The following is a 22,972-nucleotide window of genomic DNA, read 5'->3' as shown; positions in this document are numbered from 1 at the left end:
TCTTTCCTGTCTGATATCTGTGGTAACACCGAGCATTTCAAATCAATGTGACACAAGCTACATATTTATTGACAATGCGTCAAGAATACAACTAGCAGGCTCCCAAATTCCAATTTTCTTTGCAAATCGCCCTCTGTTAACAATATTGTAGAAATACATGGCTTTGACACATAGGATTTAAATTTCATTAATGAAATCACATTCTCTCACTTTTAATTGTATGAGGAATTTCATTCCCATACATTCAAAGCTTTTGAGGATCTGTAAAAATAATTTCTCAGTATTAATTAGATAATTCACATGTGCTCACTTACGTGCGCCCACAAGCACAGAATCTAGTTAATTCAAAAAGTACGGATTTCCAATTCATGATGATTAATTTTGGCCATTGGCACAAACACTGTAACTAGTGCTCTATAAAATTATGAAAATAAACAGAGTGAATAATGCTATAACCGTGACCTTACTGAATAAAAAGAAACTTATGGTAAAAAGAAAATTCCAAATGCTGTAAATCTGCAATAAGAAACAGAAAATGCTGGAAATTCATAGTAAGTTAAGCGTCAAGACGAAAAGACAGATCATTCGCAGTCATTTTTTGTCTCAATGAGTTAGAGTTCCACCTGCACGGATGGCCCTCCAGTACCTCGCCCAAGTGGTTTTCTGCATGGGTGAGCCCAGTGCGTGCTAGCAGACTGTGGTGAGCATCACGTCCAATCCTGATCCCAGAGGGGAGATGAGTAGAATTTTTTTTTACAAAGTGTGTTGTTATGATCAGGAATTCACTACCTGAAAGGGTGGTGGAAGCAGTTTCAATAGTAACTTTCAAAAGGGAATTACATATATACTTGAAAAGGAAAAATTTGTAGAGATATGAGGAAAGAACAGGGGAGTGGGAATAATTGGATAGCTCTTTCAAAGAGCCAACACAGGCACGATGGGCCGAATGACCTCCTTCTGTGCTGTAAGATTCTACGATTCTATTCTCACTGGGGGTGAAATTACTCTTTTAATGAAAAATAGTACAATGCCTGTTTTGTCTGTAATTAATAACCCATGAGCAAAATCACATTTTCAAAGCATGCTATCCTTTTATTTTCTTGAAAGAGGAAGCTTGGGCTTCTGATGCCACACTTGCGTTTTCTAGCAGGGAACCCTTGATGTTTTTAATTCCTCAGTCCAAGAGTACTGAAATCAATTATAGCACCTAATTTGCTGGCCCAGCACAGACTGGACTAGGAATTGAACCTGGAACCCTCTGGGCCTATACAGCTTAGTGCTACAACACATGGGAAAATTAGCAATTCAAAGCCTGTTCCAGTTCCAAGCCCAGTCCTTTTTAGAAGTCAGAAGTCTTTTTCTAAAACTTCTATGTATGCTTCAGTGATACATTGTCCTTCCTGGCTTTGAACATTGATTAATTTAATTATTTTATTTGATTTTTTTTTAAGTTACCATTTTGTGTTGTGTCAGTCTGTTTTCAGTCCTTCTGCCTCTGCTTTTTAAGTCTTTATAATTTTGTGACAAAATCACATTTTAAAAATTACTTTCCTTCTAAGTTTGTCATTCATGCTTCCAAGTAAAATATTAATCTATCTCCTTCCTTGGTTCTCCCTACATCGGCACTAGCCACAGCCAGGAGGATGGGCAGGATGTTTGCTCTCGATGCAATTCTGAAACCAGCTACTGGGAAACATCTGAAACAGTGGGATTCATCTCGGGTGGTAATGCAAAATGGGCGATAGCAAATCGGCCGTCCATTTTACACTCTGCCCGATTTTCTCTTCCATTGACTTCAAACGAGTATAAAACAGGCGGCCAATACCCTACCGCCCAAGACAAATTTCTAGTATCTTGAGATGCCTGTCCCTCTGATATTTCTCCTCTTCCTCTGGGATTTACTTGACCTCCATTCAACAATCTGCGACAGTGACTTTACTGAGTTGGGGAACTGAGCACAGATCCAAACTTCAATCTTGCCATCAACACTCCAGTGAACCGTGTCACCAAGCTCACCTGACATTTTTTTTTCCAAGAGCACTGGCCACCCTCCAGAACCATGCTTAAGTGCCCATTCTAGCCGAGCTAGATCATGCCCTCATATGTGCACTTTTCAGCACGAATTCTTGGACAGTGATCAAGAGCAGAAAGCTTGGCAATTCTACCCCCCTCCCTGGCCAGTACATGATATCACCACTATCACCCCACTGAGATCTGCTACCTCAACACAGACTGGAGATTAAATATGAAACCTTCCTGGTTTGTGTGGCTCAGATCCACGCTGGGCAATGCAGTTAACAGCTGAGCCATTACCTGAACTCTTGACTAATTTTTGTCTCTTGTGCTCTTATTTAAATGTTATTCAGTTCATTGCCAATCCAGCCTTGTGTAATGGATAGCTGCTGGCAAACAAAATCTGCTTTGGTAGACACATAGCAAATAGAAACCATAGGAAAGGATGGAAGCATCTCTGCAGGAGGCAAAATACAAGTTAATCGTCAGTTCCATCAATTTTTCAACAGAAGTACACAACAAGTATAAAGCACAATTTCATTCTAATAGTCAAAAGTAAAACATCTAGAACTGTTGCTATCCTTCTCTGCCCTTGAATCGATAATGTGTTGTGCTGAGTGTCCAGATAATGAGTTTCTTTTTAATCCAAAATTATTGCTAAAGAGTTCTCTGAATGTTTATGGCTGTAACTAATCTTTCTATATAACATAAGATTATGTTGTTTTATTAAAATACTTTGAATTAAGAAATACTCACCACAGTTATTGAATTATTCAAGTATGCATTTTCAGGTGAACTTTCATGTTCATCAAGATGAGGACTGTAAATGTCAGGCAATTGAACATTTTGCACTTTTTGCTATCAATAGCGTCATCAATCTCTCTCGAGATCGGGTGCAGTGCAGGTTAAATGCAGAGTAAAGCTCCTGCTACCTCTCTATCAAGCATTCACTGGTCACATGCAGCATACATTAAATGTAGAGTATAGCTCTCTATCCACAGTCCTATAAAGCACTCCCGGGTGAGGTGCAATATAGGTTAGATACAGCGTAAAGCTAACGTTAGCTGACTGTCGAGCATTTCCAGATTGGTGCAACACAGATTAGATGCAGGATAAACTTCTCTCTACTGTGACCCAGCAATGACCCAACTTTTGATTTTGTTTTCCCTCCCCCTTTTGGGAAATGCCTGAACTCCATTCAGCTTAATGCTATAACAGTACCTGTTTCATGGCTTCTGAAGTGGAGGTAGAGCTGCATGAGGTGCGTGGCTCTCTGGGGTAAATTTTAACCCCTAGAATGGGTGGGTTGGGGGCAGGTGGGAGGTTAATATTAAAGCTTTTTAGATTGGGACCGCATCACAGCTCCAACTCGCCCACTTCTGGGTTTAACCCAGGCAGATTTGTATGTGTGTGCACAGCAGACACCAGGAATGCCCACCCCCATTTAAATCTGGCGGGCTGATACTTAAAAAGGCAATGTACCTCATTGAAATACGTGAGGTACTTAATATTTTGTGTATTGGACACTTGGAATGAATACCTGTTGGGGTTTCCCATCGCTTCTGATTTATGTCGGGTAAAGCAGGCGGGAAGGGCCGGATCCATGAGGTAAATGCCTTTATTGCACTGCTTGTGGGCCCAGAGGAGCAGGAGTGCTTCTTCCAGATCCATCAAGCTCACCTGGCCGACAGGAACCCCACGATTGGCCGACCCACCCCGATCGCGATGCTGGCTGATCATCGAGCCCCAATGCTGACCGCACCCCCCCCCCCACCGATCCCTGATGCTGGCTGACCGTCGATCCCCAATGCTGACCACACTCCCCCCCCCCCCCCCCCCCCCCGATCCCCGATGCTGGCTGACCGTCGATCCCCAATGCTGACCGCACTCCCCCCCCCCCCCCCCCCCCCCCGATCCCCGATGCTGGCTGACCCCTCTGATCCATGATGCTGGCTCACCCACCCCAGTGTCGTTCACATCCCCCCCACCTCCCCCACCCCCACCTCCCCTCTGATTTTTTGTATGCCAGAATAACAGGAAATGGTGCTACATGCTCCAAACTAATATTTGAATGAGTGTCCGTCTATTCAGACAGGCAGGTCCTCTAGCTTCTGGTTTTGCCCACTGGCTAATTATGTTGGGGTATAAAGTGGGAGGAGTTCCAGCTGGGCAGCATATCTGCCATTTTTCACTGCAGGACTCCGAATACCAACCTAAAATCAAGTGGACCGCAACAGAAAATCTGGGGCATTGTTTGCATTAAAGATTGAGTAGAATGGGCCTATACTCTCTGGCGTTTAGAAGAATGGGGTTGAGCTCATTGAAACATACAAGATTCTGAGGGAGCTTAAAAGGGTGAATACTGAGAGGTTGTTTCCCCTGGCTGGAGAGTCTAGAACTGGGGGCAGCCTCAGGATAAGGGGTCGGCCATTTAAGACTGAGATGAGGAGGAATTTCTTCATAGAGAATTCCAAAGATTCACAACTTTCTCAATCTGAGAGGGCTGTGGATGCTGAGTCATTGAGTATATTCAAGGCTGAGATAGATAGATTTTTGGACTCTAGAGGAATCAAAGGATATGGAATTCAGGCAGGAAAGTGGAATTGAGGTCGACGATTAGCCATGATCTTATTGAATGGCGGAGCAGGCTCAAGGGGCCGTATGGCCTACCCTGTCAAGCCCCCTCAGAATATGTATATTTCAATGAGCTCACCTCTCATTCTTCTAAACTCCATAGAGTATAGGGCCATTCGACTCAATCTCTCCTGATAGAACAACCCTCTTATCCCAGGAATCAGTCTCCTATTTTTTATGTTCTTACATGTATTTCCTCTGCAACATTTAGGAGATTCTGGATTGTAATTTTACCAGTTGTCTCAAATTATTTAATGCCTACCATCTGTGCAATCATACATCAGTTTCCTAATTCTGGAAAAAGAAAACACTGACATACTCCCATAAACTCTTTCACTACTTCAGAATCTCCAGCGTTCCCTCTCGTGAATGTTCCCTTATCCAACCGAGGGGCTGGACTTTCAGGATCATGGTCAACTCGGTCAGGAAGAACCTGGATGTTTATTTTCTTATCCCTGAATCAAAACGCTTGTTGGTCCTGTTTGTCCATTTGAAACAAACCTAAAGATGCAGAAGATGCAGAGCTAGTTGTCTAATGTCCATCAAAAGAGAAATTCTGACGGAGCAACCTTCGTTGGTGGGGAGGAATACAGACCATTTAAAGCCAAAGTGTAGAACCTCTGCATCGCAATTTTCGTGTACGGTCTGATTGTTATTTATTGATGTTCCTTAATTGCTGCAATTATCAGGGAAATTACCCCAGTTGATCTTCTAATCAAAAGGCACAGTAAGTGAAACAAATATTTTGAACTTTGCAACAGGACACATTTCTTCAAAACTGACTCGGCAGTTTCATATTGATGTAGGGGCCCGGGAGAGCATGAATCCATGCATTGTTCCCCTCCCCACCGCCATAACCTCCCCGATTTACCTTGGTTTCTGCTGCCACTCCAAAGCAAAACCATTGAGAGGTCAGTCTTACAACATTTACTAGGATAATTTTTGTGGTTTCCTATATGCAAACAGCGGACTATGATGTAGTAATATCATGAGGCATATCATGGGTTTCATTTTGGAGCAGCTATAAATGACACTTCATTGAGTACTGTAATTGTGCAAAATTAGCATTCAGCATCATATGGTCACAGCATGCCAAGGACATTAATCACATTTGAGATATTTCTTCAAGAGGGAGCATTCCCTTAATTGTGATTAATTTAACTTGTGAATTCTATAATATTACTGCTGACGGACCAGGTTGAGAGAGAGCAGGAACTGTTCAACGATTAATAAGAATTTCATGGATTCAGTGTTAAATGGGAAAAATAAAGAAAAAAAATTAAGATTTATCTCCAACCATGCCTCTTGTGTATTCTCAGTGGAGATGCAAAGCTAGATGATCAGCGCTATCCTGAAACTGAAGATGTCTTTGAACGTTCTTCTTCAAAGCAACTCAGGAGAAGTCTGTAGAGCTTTGGGGATGAATGAATGATTTATTGGATTATTGGTGACTTGTAGTTGTTGAAGTGCAAACTGATCATTCTTAAAAAGCAAAGTTAAAGAGGAAGGAAAGTGTACAGAGGTCATTTTTAAGTACTGCTTCTTTTTATACAAGAAGATTCTAATTCTTAATAGATATTCATTTTTTAAAAAAACATCAACTATATTACAGACCTAGAGATCCTTTAATAGAATCCCTCTCCCTAATAGGACATCCTGGTGATGTCAGTTATGAGCAATGTCCTAGAATTAGGTTTCCCAACCTATGGCAGACTTCCCAGGGTTAGCTGCTGAGTTGCTCAGGTCGTTCTGAAGTTGCAGCTCTGCAATTTATAATGGAATTGCTCTTTGGCACGTTGTTTCCTCATCAGGTAACCACAATGGAGCATTCTAGCAGGCCCTACTCAAAGGTGTCCAGATTGGCACTAAGATTGAACTATAAAAAAAATTCAAGGCAATATTGGGGTACAAATTGGACCTCATTGCACCCATTTTACAGACATCAAATCGGCGTAAAGGGGGCCAATTTCAGTGACCAACATCCTGCATCCCAAGGACATCTAAAAGACATCCAACCCAAAATTGGGTTGGATGTTTATTCTGGTGCTTCTGAAGGCTGCCTAAATGGGCCTTAGGCCTTTATATATGTAAATGAGGGGCCTAACACCTGTTTTAGGACCCCTCTGCCACGTTGCCCTGCGTGGAGCCAAACGGGTGCCACCCCATAGGATTCTTCAACAGCTGCTGTGGCCTAAACAGCAGCCGCCATGAAAGGGTGAGTTTTTTAAAAATGTAAAAATCGTTCTTGTGGAGCCAGCAGCAAGAGCGCTCTCCCGACTCCACAGTATCCTGATCCTCCACCCCCCCCCCCCCGCCCAACCCCACCCCGGTCCACTGCAACCCCCTCCCCTGGGGACATAACCTTCGGGCCTCTGCCAGCGAGGCAAGCTGCCCGAATTTCATCTATTTAAAATGGGAGAGCTGCCTGTGGAAGTGTGGCAGGCACCAGCAGCTTGCCCAAATAATATTAATGAGCCGGCCTTGGGCTCCATGCCCATTTCTGCCCCGAAAATGGGTCTAAAGAAAATTCACCCCCATTGGGTGTGAGCATAATATATTCTATAAAAATGGGGAATACTCTAAACTAAATTAGAAATTAGAAACTGGAAGCAGCCCATTCTTGGGATTAAAAACTGAATGTGCAAGTCAGCCTCTGGGTTTACTTTATAATTCAGAGTAAGTTATGATCCCCAACAAGAAACCCAGAAAAGTAAGTTATTCCCATGAGTGTTTAAACTGATACGGAGAGACAGAACTGCTAGAAGTACTTTGAATTACAAAGAAGCCTCTGAACTCACCTTTTTTCATGACATAAATTCATGGCTGCTCTGATTCTGATTCTGATGGGAGGAGGAAGATGCAATTACTTGCATGCATGCACCATTTGGCACTCGTCTGCCTGTGTCATGGCACATTTGCAATCTGTATCTATGCACTTACAGGTAAGTACAGATATGACAATAACTCTCAGGACCCATGTTCAGCCCCAAGCTGGTCCCCAACTTTCAATTAGAGGGTACCATCAATTGCAGGAGAACTATATATCTGATGTCAAAGGTGCTCCTGTTATAAAGTACGGCAAGTGGATCAATGTCTGTGCAAAATTGAACATTCCCTGGCTAACATTAACAGGCTTGTACTACATTATAGTAGCTGAGGTATTTTGTACATGCCTTCCCTCTCCTCAGCAGTGTGCTACCAATGCAGATCCTGTGATAGCCAGTGCAAAGCACTAATTGCTACTAGGAAGGAATTGCAAAGAAGGCTTGTTCACAGGAAGCCCGTGAAACCTGAGGGATTGTCAAGTATAAAAGCAATTAAGTCCCTGTTTCTCCTCCCATTTACAACTGTCAGCCTAAGATCTACCTAATGCACCTTTCCTCATTCTCAAAATTATACAGTGAGTTTATAGCAGTTCAACTTCACTAGTAAATCTAGCAAATATAAAACCCCCAAAGTGTCTCTTTTCAATAACCAGTATGTACTTTAGGTTATATGATCCGTTTATATACTAGTCACAGGAACTTCCAGTGATTAACTGCAAATTGTTTCTTGCAGTAATGACATCAGTGTGAATGTCATATCATCATGTATTACTGCCTGGCTGCTTTTGCATGTGCACCCATTGCTGGCATGCAATGAATGAACAACTTAGCAAAACCAGCCTTTAAACTCTACAAAGTATATTATTTAAAGAAAAAGCTTTTTACTCAGGAGAGCCATCACAGTAGTAATTTCATAGCTCTGTTCAGATAACAGTTCTAAACCATCAGTCATCCAAAGCCTTTGGTTAAATTACTGCCTTGTAATCACTCCCTGGTATCTATTATGCCTTATGCAATTCAGTTGAGTTGTTCTTACGACATTGTAAACTGGAACAATGGTAGCACAAACCCTGGATGGAATTCTAGCATCAAACTTGCTGTGCCCATTATTCTGTATGTAAATCAAAAAAATAAATAGGTATCATAGGAACATGGAAACTTACATGACCACAAAAGACCATCGCAGTCCATCTGATCAGTCCCAGTGGTATGTGTTTGACTAGCCTTTTTTACTGTTTGTGTACGAAGCATGCAACAAGATGGTGTAAATTAAGTTGAAAGGCATCATTGCTTGATAAAATCAACATTGGTTTCTTCTGGCTCTTTCCTCCTTGACTCGGTGATAGCACTCTTACCTCTTAATCAGAAGGCTGTGGATTCAAACCCCACTACAGAGACATGGGGCTCGATTTTGGCGTCGGGTTACCTGCGGGTTTCCAGCGGGGGGGCCCCGAAAATCCCAATATCCGGTCACGTGACCGGATCGCGCCGAAATCCCGGCCACTTCCGGGTACCGCGCTGACGTGCGGGGCTGCGCGCGCAAGCCCCGCTGGTGGGAATCCCGCAGGCAATTAAAGCCAGCGGGGTTCCAGTTGAGAGTACTTACCTTGCTTGTTGAGGTCAGTTAATGAGCTGAAGCAGCTGTCAAAAGAGGAAGTGTGGGATTTTGGGTTCAAGGCAGTGAGTTTCCCACACTGGGGGAAACAGTCTCTCTCCAACCAGGCATGTTGCAGCCAGCAGCCTGTGGCAGGTGCCAAGGTGCACTCCACGGGGGAGAGCCCTCACCCACGCAGGAGGCCACCGCGTCACATAGGGCAACCCCTGCCCTCCACCACCCCCCGCCAAGCCAGAGGACAGACCGACACGAAACCGCAGCCCTAGTGCGAGGAACCACCCACCTACCCTGCACAACCCCTCAGACCAACACCTGCCAGATGGGTGGTGCGTGGACACCCTCGGAGAACGAACAGCATGACCAGCCTCGCAGTCCACGCCGTCCGCCGCAGAGACGTGGAGCCCCCCAACACGGTGTTGTTGCACGCCCACCTGCACAGCAGGAGGGAGGGCTACCGCAGGGAGAGACGCATCGCAGAGGGCATTACCCTCGCCGCAGGGTCCACAGACCAAGGCGCAGCTCCCCGGATCTCTCCGAGCAGCAGTGCACAGGGAGGCGCAGATTCGCTCGACATGTAGTCGTGGAGATCTGCAGGCTCTTTTATGCCGAGCTGCTCCTGGCTGGCCCCAGCACCATCTGCTTACCTGTCGCTGTCAAAGTCACCACTGCCCTCCACAACTTCTCCTCCGCATCCTTCCAGGGTGCAGCCAGCTACACCGCCGATGTCTCTCAGTCGTCTGCGCGGAAGAGCCCTGCAAATACACCTGCACCTACTCTGCAGTAACACGATGGGTGGCATCAGTGGTGGGTCCTCATAGTGATACCCAGGAGCGGGCATTATTGGACACAACGGACAGGATTCGCAGAGACATGGCAGTGGTGGTGTCAATATAATGTGTGCTGTTTGTTGCTCTGAAATTCAATATAGGTAACACCCAGGACAAACCCTCAGACACCGTTGTGCACCCCCTTCATGCTCACGACACGTTTGCCTTACGCTGCCTACTGCACATATGTGATGCATGCCCTGTGGCTGCAGCACAGGTGGTGGCAGGTTGAGTGAGGCTGGCCGTGAGGGAGATGCACGAGAGGTTGAGTATGGGATGGAGCAATGAGATTGTATGAGGATTGGGTCGCGTGTTAGTGGCAGGATGAGTACTGGCGAGGTGAGTAGGTGGAGGTAAGATGAGGATGGGGTTTGAGTGGGTATGAAGGGTGATGTGACAGAGTAGTGTTGGCGGTGCCGAAGGAGATGTGGGGTGGGGGCAGTGTTGTGGCAGACGGAGTGTAGGGGAAAGACTTCGTGTTCTCACTGTGGCTGACCTACTGCGGTCATTGCAGCGCCTCCTGCACTGTGTGCAGGTGGGCGATATGTTGGTGGCGCAGGTGACCCCTCTGCCACCTCGAGCCAGGCCTTCTTGGTGGCAGAGGCAGGCTGCTTCCTCCCGCCCGCCGGGGGGAAGATCTGTGTCCTCCCCCTCCTCCTCACCCCATCTGATGATACCTGGGGTGAGGCATCATTAAACTGGGAGCAGCCTTCCCCCTGGGCTGCTCCATGCTGCAATTTGTCCCATTGGTTGCAGCATCTGTCAGTGGAGGACTGCCCCTTTAACTAGAGAGCCTCCAGCTGACAGATCGTACTGCGCATGCGCAGCCCGCCCCACGCGCAGACCAGCGCCGTGGACCCCGGAGGAGCAGGTAATTGATTCCTATTAGTGTGTTGCCTGCTACGATCGCGCGGGCAACCCACTAATTTCGCCGAGCGTGTTGACCACGCTCCCGGAGGACCACCCGCTGGGAACCCGCAGGCCTGCTAAATTCGAGCCCATGAGAACAGAACCTCGGCTAATACTCAGCAGTAGGAAGGGAATATTGCATTGTCAGATGTACCGTCTGTCTGATGAGAGATCAAATCGTCTGTCTGTTCAGGTGGATGTAAAAGATCCCATGGCACTGTACGAAGAAGAGCAGGAGAGTTCGCGCAATGACCTGGTGAACGTTTATTTCTCAACCAACACCACTAGAAACAGATTAGTTGGTCATTTACCTCACTGCTGCTTGTGGGGCCTTGCTCTGCACAACAGTGACTATACTTCACACGCAATTCATTTGTAAATGCAAGTTCTTTCTTAAACCTCTGTGACTGCTGAAAGCTATCTGCAGCAATTTGGGAAATTATTATTATGTGATGGCTATTGACAGAAATTCTAATTAGTAGAGGACTCCCCATCACAAGCCTATTCACTTCAAAGGAATTGTGTTTGCTTTGTTTTTGTTTTACACTGAGGGCAAAGAAAGAACTTGCATTTTTATAGTGCCTTTCACATCCTGGGATGTCCCAAAGTTCCGCAGCAAATGAATTACTTTTGAAGTGTGGCCACTGTTGTAGGCAAATGTGGCAACCAACTTGAGCACAGCAAGGTCCCACAAACAGCGAATGAATGATTGGCAGTGTTAGTTGAGGGAGGAATTATGCCCAAAACACCAGGAGAACGCCTGGCTCTCCTTCAGATAGTGCCACTGGATCATCCACATCCACCTGAATATTTTGATTTTATATCTAATCCAAAGGACAGCACCTCCGACAATTCACTGAAGTGTCAACTTCAGAGGTGGGGTAGGGCTTAATTCCTCACTCTTCCGACTGAGAGGTGAGAATGCTACCAACAGAGCCAAGCTGACATTTAAGATATGTAAGTGATTGAAACCTCTGACCAGTGCTCACAAATAACAATAGAACTCTGTTCCACTTGTTCATCGATGCTCATGTTCATTTTTGCTGTGTACCACAGGAGTGAAAACAGCAACAATAAAAATATGAAAAAAGAAATTGTTCTGATATTTTGCTAAATTGTAAAGAAGTACGTTAACTTTGAGATCGTGCACACCATTAACACACCAATGCCACTTTGGCAGTGTTAGCCATGAACTGAAAATTTCTGACCTGGTGACGCCCAATGACATCCCCAGGGAGGACAATTTTTAATATTCGTTCTCAGGATCTGGGTGACGCAGACGAGGCCATATTTATTGCCCATCACTAATTGCCCTGAGAAGATGATGATTAGGCTTAATCGTAAACTGTTCCACTCCTTTTAAGCAATGGTGCTTCCATGAAGATGTTAAGTAGGGAATTCCAAGTTATTGACCCAGTGATGAAGGAATGGCAATATACGTCCAAGTCAGGTTAATGAGAGACTTGGAGGGAAATTTGGGGATGAGAGCACAACGAGAGCAGCGAGGATATAAAGCGCGGAGGCAGCGAAGACCTGGGTATAAAGGATTAGCGGAGATAACACAGCGAGAACGGCGGGGATAGAAAGCGCGGTGACAGCGGAGATCCAGATATAAAGGAGCAGTGGAGAGAGCACGGGGGGTGCAGTGGGGACATAAACCGCGTCGACCCTGGCCCCGTCCATAAAGGAACAGCAGAGAGAGCACAGTGAGAATGGCAGGGATAGAAAGCACGGGGACCCGGATATAAATCCCGGGCCCCGGCCATAAGGAATCAGCGGAGACAGCACAGCGAGAGCGGCAGGGATAGAAAGCACGGAGACCCGGATAAAAATCCCGGGCCTGGATAGAAAGGAGTAGCGGAGAGAGAGAGGGCAAAAAATAATCAAGAATTGACGTCACAGGATCTCAGGTAGGTGATTGGTTAGTGAGTATTACCATTTACTTTGCTGTCTAAGCTAGGGCAGTGGTTTAAACTAAGCGCTGGGAAACTACAACTTGCTATTACTTTATTAAATTAATAACTTAAACTAGATAAACAAATTAGTTAATAAAACTAAAAATCTGGAGTGAATAAAAACTTCAACTAATTAAATATATAAAACAAGGTTAGATAGAGATGGCAGTGCAGGTGGTGTGCTGTAACTGCAGTATGTGGGAGGTGGCGGAGAGCAGCATGATCCCCAGCAACCACATCTGCAGTAAGTGTCTGCAACTCAAGGAGCTTTGGCTCAGAGCTGTTGAGTTGGAGTCCGAGCTGCAGACATTGCAGTGCATCAGGGAAGGGGGAGAGTTATCTGGACACTTCGATCCAGGAGGCAGTCATACGTCGTGGGTTAGGTACTAGTTTATTTTTTTATTATTTGTTCATGGGATATGGGCGTCGCTGGCAAGGCCAGCATTTATTGCCCATCCCTAATTGCCCTCGAGAAGGTGGTGGTGAGCCGCCTTCTTGAACCGCTGCAGTCCGTGTGGTGAAAGTTCTCCCACAGTGCTGTTAGGAAGGGAGTTCCAGGATTTTGACCCAGTGACGATGAAGGAACGGCGATATATTTCTAAGTTGGGATGGTGTGTGACTTGGAGGGGAACGTGCAGGTGGTGTTGTTCCCATGTACCTGCTGCTCTTGTCCTTCTGGGTGGCAGAGGTCGCGGGTTGGGGAGGTGCTGTAGAAGAAGCCTTGGCGAGTTGCTGCAGTGCATCCTGCAGCCACGGGTGTGCCGGTGGTGAAGGGAGTGAATGTTTAGCGTGGTGGGTGGGGTGCCACTCAAGCGGGTTCCTTTGTCCTGGATGGTGTTGAGCTTCTTGAGTGTTGTTGTTGTTTCCAGTCCACTTTTGCTATATGACATCTCAGCTTAGTAAAATTGACCTTTGCCCAATTTATAACTTTTACTTCTGTTCTGTCTTTGTCCTTTTCCACAACTATGCTAAATTTAACTGAATTATGATCACTACCAGCAAAATGCTCTCCCACTGATACTCCGTCTACCTGCCCATTCCATTAGCCTTTTGATTATTTTCTGAACCTGTCCATGTCACTTTAATGATCTATGTACATGGATCCCAAAGTCTCTTTGGATCTCCATTGTTTCGAGCTTTTCACCATTTGGAAAGTACTCTGATTCTATCCTTTTTAGGTCCAAAGTGGATGACCTCACACTTGCCTACATTGAAATCTATTTGCCACAGTTTTGCCCATTCACTTAATCTATTAATATCTCTCTGTAATTTTATGCTTCCATCTACACTGCTTACAATGCTGCCTATCTTTGTGTCATCGGCAAACTTGGATATGTGGCTCTCTATCCCGTCATCTAAGTCGTTAATAAATAGTGAATAGTTGAGGCCCCAACACAGATCCCTGTGGGACACCACTAGTCACATCCTGCCAATTTGAATACCTGCCCATTATCCCTACTCTCTATCTCCTGCCGCGCAGCCAATTTCCTAATCAGGTCAATAACTTGCTCTGAATTCCATAAGCTTCAACTTTAGCTAACAATTTCTTATGAGGGACTTTATTGAATGCCTTCTGGAAGTCCATAGAAACATAGAAAATAGGAGCAAGAGTAGGCCATTCAGCCCTTCTGGCCTGCTCCGCCATTCAAAATAATCATGGCTGATCAGTACCCTGTTCCCGCTTTTTCCCCATATCCCTTGATCCCTTTAGCATTAAGAAATATATCTATCTCCTTCTTGAATACATCTAATGACTTGGCCTCCACTGCCTTTTGTGGCATAGAATTCCACACGTTCACCACCCTTTAAGTGAAGAAATTTCTCCTCATCTCGGTTCTAAATGGCATACCCCGTATCCTGAGACTGTGACCCCTGGTTCTGGATTCCCCAACCAATCACCTACCTGAGGTCCTGTGACGTCAATTCTTGATTATTTTTTGCCCTCTCTCTCTCTCCGCTGCTCCTTTCTATCCAGGCCCGGGATTTTTATCCGGGTCTCCGTGCTTTCTATCCCTGCCGCTCTCGCTGTACTGTCGCCGCTGATTCCCTGCATCTAGTCTGTCTAGTCCTGTTAGAATTTTATATGTTTCGATGAGATTACCTCTCATTCTTCTAAACTCTAGTGAATATAGGCCTAGTCGACCCAATCTCTCCTCATACATCAGTCCTGCCATCCCAGGAATCAGTCTGGTAAACCTTCGTTGCACTCCCCCCATGGCAAGGACATCCTTCCTCAGATAAGGAGACCAAAACTGCACACACTGCTCCAGATGTGGTCTCACTAAGGCCCTGTACAACTGCAGTAAGACATCCCTGTTCCTGTACTCAAATCCTCTTGCAATGAACGCCAACATACCATGTGCCTTCCTAACTGCTTGTTGCACCTGAATGCTCGCTTTCAGCGACTGGTGTACAAGGACACCCAGGTCTCATTGCATCTCCCCTTTTCCCAATCTATCACCATTCAGATAATAATCTGCCTTTCTGTTTTTACAACCAAAGTGGATAACCTCACATTTATCCACGTTATACTGCATCTGCCATGTTCTTGCCCACTCACCCAACTTGTCTAAATCACATTGGAGCCTCTTTGCATCCTCCTCACAGCTCACATTCCACCCCAGCTTTGTGTCGTCTGCACACTTGGAAATGTTACATTCCGTTCCCTCATCCAAATCATTGATATATATTGTGAATAGCTGGGGCCCAAGCACTGATCCCTGTGGTACCCCACTAGTCACTGCCTGCCACCCGGAAAAAGACCCGTTTATTCCTACTCTCTGTTTCCTGTCTGTCAACCAATTCTCAATCCGTGCCAGAATATTCCCCCCAATCCCTTGTGCTTTAATTTTGCACACTAACCTCTTGTGTGGGACCTTATCAAAAGCCTTCTGAAAATCCAAGTACACCACATCCACTGGTTCTCCCCTATCTATTCTACTAGTTACCTCCTCAAAAAACTCCCGTAGATTTGTTGAGCATGATTTCCCTTTCATAAACCCATGCTGAATTTGTCCAATCCCGTTAATGCCTTCCAAGTGTTCTGTTATCACATCCTTTATAATAGACTTTATAATTTTCCCCACTACTGATGTTAGGCTAACTGGTCTGTAATTCCCTGTTTTTCCTCTCCCTCCTTTTTTAAATAGTGGGTTTACATTTGCCACCCTCCAATCTGTAGAAACTGTTCCAAAGTCTATAGAATTTTGGAAGATGACCACTAATGCATCCACTATTTCCAGGGCCACTTCCTTTAGTACTCTGGGATGTAGATTATCTGGCCCTGGGGATTTGTCAGCCTTTAGCCCCATTAATTTCCCTAGCACTTTTTTTTACTAATACTGGTTTCCTTCAGTTCCTCCCTCTCACTAGACCCTTGGCTCCCTAACATTTCCGGGAGGTTATTTGTGTCCTCCTTTGTGAAGACAGAACCAAAGTATGTGTTTAATTGTTCTGCCATTTGTTTGTTCCCCATTATAATTTCCCCCATTTCTGACTGTAAGGGAACTACATTTGTCTTCACTAATCTTTTTCTCTTGACATATTTATAGAAGTTTTTACAGTCAGTTTTTATGTTCCCAGCTAGTTTACTCTCAAAATCTATTTTTCCCCTCTTAATCAGTCTCTTTGTTCTCCTTTGCTGAATTCTAAACTGCTCCCAATCCTCAGGCTTGCTGCTTTTTCTGGCAATTTTACATGTCTCCTCTTTGGATCTAATACTATGCCTAATTTCTTTTGTTGAGTCACCTTTCCTGTTTTATTTTTGCGCCAGACAGGAATGAATAATTGTTGTAATTCCTGCACACGTTCTTTAAATATTAACCGTTGCCTATCCACCGTCATCCCTTTTAGTAAAGTTCCTCAATCTATCCTAGCCAACTCACACCTCATACTTTCGTAATTTCCCTTATTTAGATTCAGGACCCTAGTTTCGGATTCGACTACTTCACTCTCCATCTTAATGAGGAATTCTATCATGTTATGGTCGCTCTTCCCTAAGGGACCCCGCACAACAAGATTGTTAATTAATCCTTTCTCATTGCACAATACCCAGTCTAGGATCGCCTGTTCTCTAGTTGGTTCCTCAACGTATTGGTCTAGAAATCCATCACATACACACTCCAGGAATTCCTCCTCCATAGTATTATTGCTAATTTGGTTTGACCAATCTATATGTAAATTAAAGTCACCCATGATTATAGTTGTACCCTTCTTGCATGCATCTCTAATTTCCTGTTTAATGCCCTCCCCTTACATCTCCACTACTGTTTGGGGGCCTATAGACAACCCCCACCAATGTTTTCTGCCCCTTGGTGTTTCTTAGCTCCACCCATACAGATTCCACATCGTGATTTTCCGAGCCAGTATCCTTCCTCACTATTGCATTGATTTCCTCCTTTACTAGCAATGCTACCCCACCTCCTTTCCCTTTTTGCCTGTCCTTCCTAAATATTGACTACCCCTGGATGTTCAGTTCTCATCCTTGGTCACCCTGCAGCCATATCTCCGTAATCGCAACTATATCATACCCGTTAATACCTATCTGCGCTGTTAATTCATCTACCTTATTGCGAATGTTCCGCGCATTAAGACACAATGCCTTTAGACTTGTCTTTTTAAGATTGCTAGTCATCTTAGTATTATTTTGCACTATGGCCCTATTTGTTTTTCGCCCTTGTTTTCTCTGCCTTCCACTATTGCTTCTTCCCTTTCTGTCTTTTGTTTCTATCCTTGTTTCCCCCTCCTCTGTCTCCCTGCTCAGGTTCCCATCCTTTGCCATTCTAGTTTAAACCTTTCCCAACAGCACTAGCAAACACCCCTGCGAGGACATTGGTCCCGGTCCTGCTCAGATGTAACCTGTCCTGCTTGTACAGGTCCCACCTTCCCCAGAACCAGTCCCAATGTCCCAGGAATCTAAATCCCTCCCTCCTACACCATCCCTGTAGCCACGCATTCATCTGGTCTATTCTCCTGTTCCTATACTCACTAGCACGTGGCACCGGTAGTAATCCTGAGATCACTACCTTTGAGGTCCTGCTTTTTAATTTATCTCCTACATCCTTAAATTCACCTTGCAGGACCTCATCCCTTTTTTTTAACCTATGTCGTTGGTACCGATATGGACCATGACTACTGGCTGTTTACCCTCCCCCTCCAGAATGCCCTGCAGCCACTCCGTGACATCCTTGACCCTTGTACCAGGGAGGCAACATACCATCCTGGAGTCACGTTTACGGCCGCAGAAACACCTATCTGTTCCCCTTACAATTGAATCCCCTATCACTATAGCCCTGCCACTCTTATTCCTCCTCTCCTGTGCAGCAGAGCCACCCGTGGTGCCCCGAACTTAGCTGTTGCTGCTTTCCCCTGATAAACCATCTCCCCCAACAGTATCCAAAGCGGTATATCTGTTTGAGAGGGAGATGGCCCCAGGGGACTCCTGCTCTACCTGCCTAGTCCTTTTACTCTGCCTGGCGGTCACCCATTTCCTTTCTGCCTGCGTAATCTTTACCTGTGGTATGACCACCTCACTGAACGTGCTATCCACGATAGTCTCAGCATCACGGATGCTCCACAGTGAATCCACCCGCAGCTCCAGCTCCGAAATATGGTTAGCCAGTAGCTGCAGTTGGACACACTTCCTGCACACATGGTCGCCAGGCACCATCCATAGACATTCCCCTGTCCACTACTTCAGTCACCTCTTCAAAAAATTCAATCAGGTTCATCAGGCATGACCTACCCTTTACAAATCCATGCTGGCTCTCTCTGATCAGCTGAAAATTTCCAAGGTGTTCATTCACTCTATCCTTAATTAAAGAGGCTCTAGTAATTTCCCAACAACAGATGTTGGGCTAACAGTAAGGTCTGTAATTCCCTGGTTTCCTTCTCTCACCTTTCTTTAATATTTCAAAGCTGTAATGCAAATAAGAAGAGTCATGAAGTCAAAAACAAAGGCAGGAAATCTTGAACAATATATTCAAATCATCTGAACTATTTAATTTGTATTACAGCCTTCTAGCTTTCTATTATTTAAATATTTATATATACATAAATATTGCATACGCACATACAAATATACTATGTGTCTTTCAGGTAGATCCTTGTGGTATGAATTTGTCTTTAAATACCAAAATGCAGAGCACTACGGCTTGCAGCTTGTAAATGCAGGGGTTATATGCTGGAGAAGGTGATTGAGGATGATAACTAAAGGGGGTGAAACTCCACAAGTCACAAATTTTTCCAACAGTAGAAGGATGCCTGGAAACTGCAATGCTTCAAAGCTTGTTCCTGATATGAAGTTGCCAAAACTGTTGGAACAATACAAATTAAACGCATTAACTGAGGCCTGGATCCAGTTAAGCAGGACACATTACATTACCTGCATGACAGTGGGACCTGCGAATCTGTCAATTTTAAGTCTAAGGGGACAAAGTCTTTGCCAAATCCAGCAACCGTACAGCAATACTGAAATATGTCCTATGGCAGCTGTTGCCAAACTTTCAGATGAGTATTGGGACACCAGGAAGTTCATAACCTTGAATTTCTATGTTCCTATTTCAGGATTCAGGTCAGGGAATTTTGCCATCCATTTCAGTTAAATGAATTTGGCAAGACAAATAACATCACAAGCTAGCCTAGCTGATACTAGACAGCACATAATCACCCATTAAAACAGCCTAGCACAGGATACAATTCAGCCATAAACCTCATAGGTGTCATCCATGGCTCAATGGGTAGCACGCTCACCTCTGAGTCAGAAGATTGTGGGTTCAAGTCTCACACCAGAGAACTGAGCACAAAATCTAGGCTGACACTCTAGTGCAGTACTGAGGGAGTGCTGCAATGTCGGAGGTGCTGCCTTTTGGATGAGATGTTAAACCGAGGCCCTGTCTGCCCTATCAGGTGGACGTAAAAGATCTTGTGGCACTATTCAAAGATGAGCAGGGGGGCTCTCCAAAGTGTCCATGCCAATATTTAACCCTCAACCAACATCAATAAAAAGCCCTGGTCATTATCACTTTGCTGTTTGAGGGACCTTGCTGTGTGCAAATTGGTTCCCGCATTTCCTACATTACAATAGTGCCTACATTTCAAAAGTACTGCATTGGCTGGAAAGTGCTTTGGGACGTCCTGCGGTCATAAAAAGAGTGATATAAATGCAAGTCTTTCTTTCTATTGCTAAGTTTGCCATTCATCTTTTGTAAGACCAGAAACCACTCCCATTACTTAAATTAATAGTGGTCCTATTCCTAGTCAGAAATACATGCATTAGAGGAGACACAAGCAAAGATGGTGATATAAACAAATTTATATGTTCTTTGAATGACTGAAATGCGTGCCTACTGTGTGTATTTTGTGGTCTTGTCCCATGCAAACCGTGTACAAGTCTGTGGTGGCACCCCATGTGTGCTGCTTTTTAGTAGCAGTACCACTGGTGGAAGCTTGCTTGTCCAGCTGTGCACTTTCAGGTTCTTCATTGGGAATAGTGGAAGGATTAGCAGCACTCCCCAAATGTGATGTGATGAGCAATATCTCAAACAGTCGACAAAGAGGCATCCCTGCCTTCCTGTGGGGCACCAGAAGAAATGCACTGCATGACATCAGCAGTAGACTGCTGGAATATAGTCCAATGTCCTGTCTCTGTGATGTCCAATCCAGCCCACTGATGCTGGGCATTGTTTCATGGTTACCACTAATGAAAGTCAAGTAACAGAACAATATGCAATTACATTGTTAACTATATTCTTTTCTAAGGCTCTCTTTTATATAATTGACTATATTCTTTCTCCCAGGCTTTCTAACCCTAACTGTATTCCTTCTTGATTACAAGATCCTATATCAGACTTAATAGAAGTCAGAGCATTATGGAACATTGCCCCTATGTTACTCAGTCCCTGGGTCAACAAGGCCAATGACCTAGCGCGTTGATGTTGCGGTACTTCACAATGTCACAAAAATGATGATACACAACTCTTGCTACTGCTCAGTATTCACCTCACCCATTTGTAAATTGCTCTGAGGTGTTCTTCTACGTGATAAGTGCTTTATAAATGTAACTTGTTATAATATTATTCACGAGACAAACGAAGTGTAAAGCTCGGTTCTCCTATCAGTTAATTTCACAATACCGCTCGCCTAGTATCGCAATGTAGTGAGTCACCCCCTCTCCCTGTCATGTGATACGAATGGGAAAATGGTAATAATACCATGGCAGTATAGCACGGATAATGAGCGCCCCAAGCTCCGATGGACAGTCCATTAGGAAAGTCTAAAAATGGTAAATGAAACAAAACCTTACCTATTACATGAAACAGTGAAAGCTGGCAGAAGAATTTGAAATGCCCTCAAAGGCTCAGATGGTAGCTTTGTTCACCTGTTTTATGACCCCTGGAATGTGTAACTGACCCTTTTAATAATCTTCCTGCTCTATGCTGAGGCATGGGAGAGAAACAAATTTGAAATGCATACAGCAGATGCCATAAAACTCTGAAGGACAGAAAGAAAAAGGGAAAGAGGCAAAGGTTCAATTTTTGTTTGGTCATCCTGTCTTCTGGTGTATTTCAGCCTGATGCTTTGTATGTCTTTTTAATTCATCAGTATCTTTAGAGTGCTGATCGGTGTAGCATTAATTTTCAATGCTATGTGCATTTTCCTGTCTGGTTACACAGAGTTGGACCGTCTCAGTTATAACCGTAACATTCCAGGATGCTTCATTTAAATTGGATTTCAGGATTTCTACCTGAGGGGAGAGTCTGATTAACTTGATAATGCTGGAGTTTAACTTGATAACATTGGCCTCTCAAGGTGCTGCAATAGGATTAAACATGTCATTAAATATTAAACATGAATTATCCACAAACCGACAAGGGTCTTGGGTAGAGAAGTTGAACTCAAGAAGAGTATGTATAAGTTACTCCATTTTTAATAGAGAAAAAATTATAGAATTTACCTACAAAAGGAGAACACTCAATCCATTATGCCTGTGCCTTTGCTAACTCTTTAAATGGAGCTACCTACTTCTACCATTTGCCTGCCCTGTCTTGCATCCTGCTATACTCTTCCTTTTCAAATACTTATGCAGTTCCTTTTTAAATTATGTTATAGGATCTGTCTCAATCGCCAATTGTGAAAAAAAGCATTCCATATTCTAATAGCCCTCTCTATGGAAAAAAGATCATCTAACCTCCCCTTGCAACCAATTCACCAGTGAGTGGAATTTTTTTTTCACTTTTTACCTTCTCAAAACCTTCCATAATTTTGAAAATGTGTATTAGATCTCCCCTTAACCTTCTGCATTCCAGTGAAAAAGCACAATTTTTAGAGCCTTTCTTTATAACTATAACCTGTCATTTCTGAAATTATTTTGCTTTATCCTTTCCACGGCTCCAATACCTTTCCTATAATGTGTTGTGCAGAACTAACTGTGTGCAATAGTCCGAACAGTATTGTAACCAATGGCTTGTACAAGTTTAACATCACTTCCTTGCTTTTTTGTTCAATGTCCCCAATCTCATTTGTCTTTTTATGGCCTTTTCCACCTGCACTCCCACAATTAAAAATCTATGTATTTATACCCCTAGATCTTTCTGTTCAGTTTTACCTATTAAAGTATACTTGCTTTCACTTATTTTTCCCAAAATGTACTGCTTCACATTTCTCTGCATTGAATTGCATTTGCCAACCCCAGCTATGTCACCCTTGCATTCTGGCCCAGAAGTTGATCTGCAACCGATGTAAAACTAATTGGCTACTGTGGAAATTTTCTTCTAGTTTGCACAGTGTTGTGTTTATGCACCTGGCACAGGAGAGTTAGAAAATTTCATGCTGGTTTGCCAAAATAATGTTTTATTTTTGGAGGAATTCAGTCTTGGTTGCATGAGGGGGAAGGGAGATTAAAAATTGGGTTGTATATACTTCAACAGGGTAAATCAAGATTTTAAAAATGACATTGCAAGAAACAATTGTGACTATGGTCAGATGAAAGAAGCTCTTTTTCTTGCATGCCCACATTTTCACTTCGGCTTCCTGCTTCCTCCTTTGAAATATTACTGCAATGACTGGCACAGCACGTTAGAATGCTAATGCATTGTGCCAAGGAATGATGGGCCCTGGGTTTGCGTTCCATATTGCTCACACATTGAGTTCCCAATTTAACCAGGTGCTTCTCCACAGCGAGAAAGAGCAGGGTCA

The 22,972-nt window shown here is 44.2% G+C and overlaps 1 protein-coding gene across 2 annotated transcripts in view; it reads left to right on the top strand.

Annotated features, from left to right (window-relative positions):
- Positions 1-22,972, top strand: part of vps8 (VPS8 subunit of CORVET complex) — a 624,186-nt gene that overhangs the window by 459,574 nt on the left and 141,640 nt on the right. Inside the window, exon 44 of one of the 2 annotated variants that reach the window (XM_067987930.1) lies at positions 21,887-21,982. The exons of the other annotated variant lie outside the window; for it this stretch is intronic. Coding sequence (XP_067844031.1) covers positions 21,887-21,964 — 78 coding nt within the window. The 3' untranslated portion in view covers positions 21,965-21,982. Of the gene's footprint in view, positions 1-21,886; positions 21,983-22,972 lie in introns of those variants that run through there. 2 annotated transcript variants of the gene reach the window in all.

The sequence above is a fragment of the Heptranchias perlo genome, chromosome 7 (assembly GCF_035084215.1).
Source record: "Heptranchias perlo isolate sHepPer1 chromosome 7, sHepPer1.hap1, whole genome shotgun sequence".
NCBI lineage: Eukaryota > Metazoa > Chordata > Chondrichthyes > Hexanchiformes > Hexanchidae > Heptranchias > Heptranchias perlo.
Note: the sequence above shows the minus strand (reverse complement) of the source record. Positions and strands in the feature narration are given on the sequence as shown.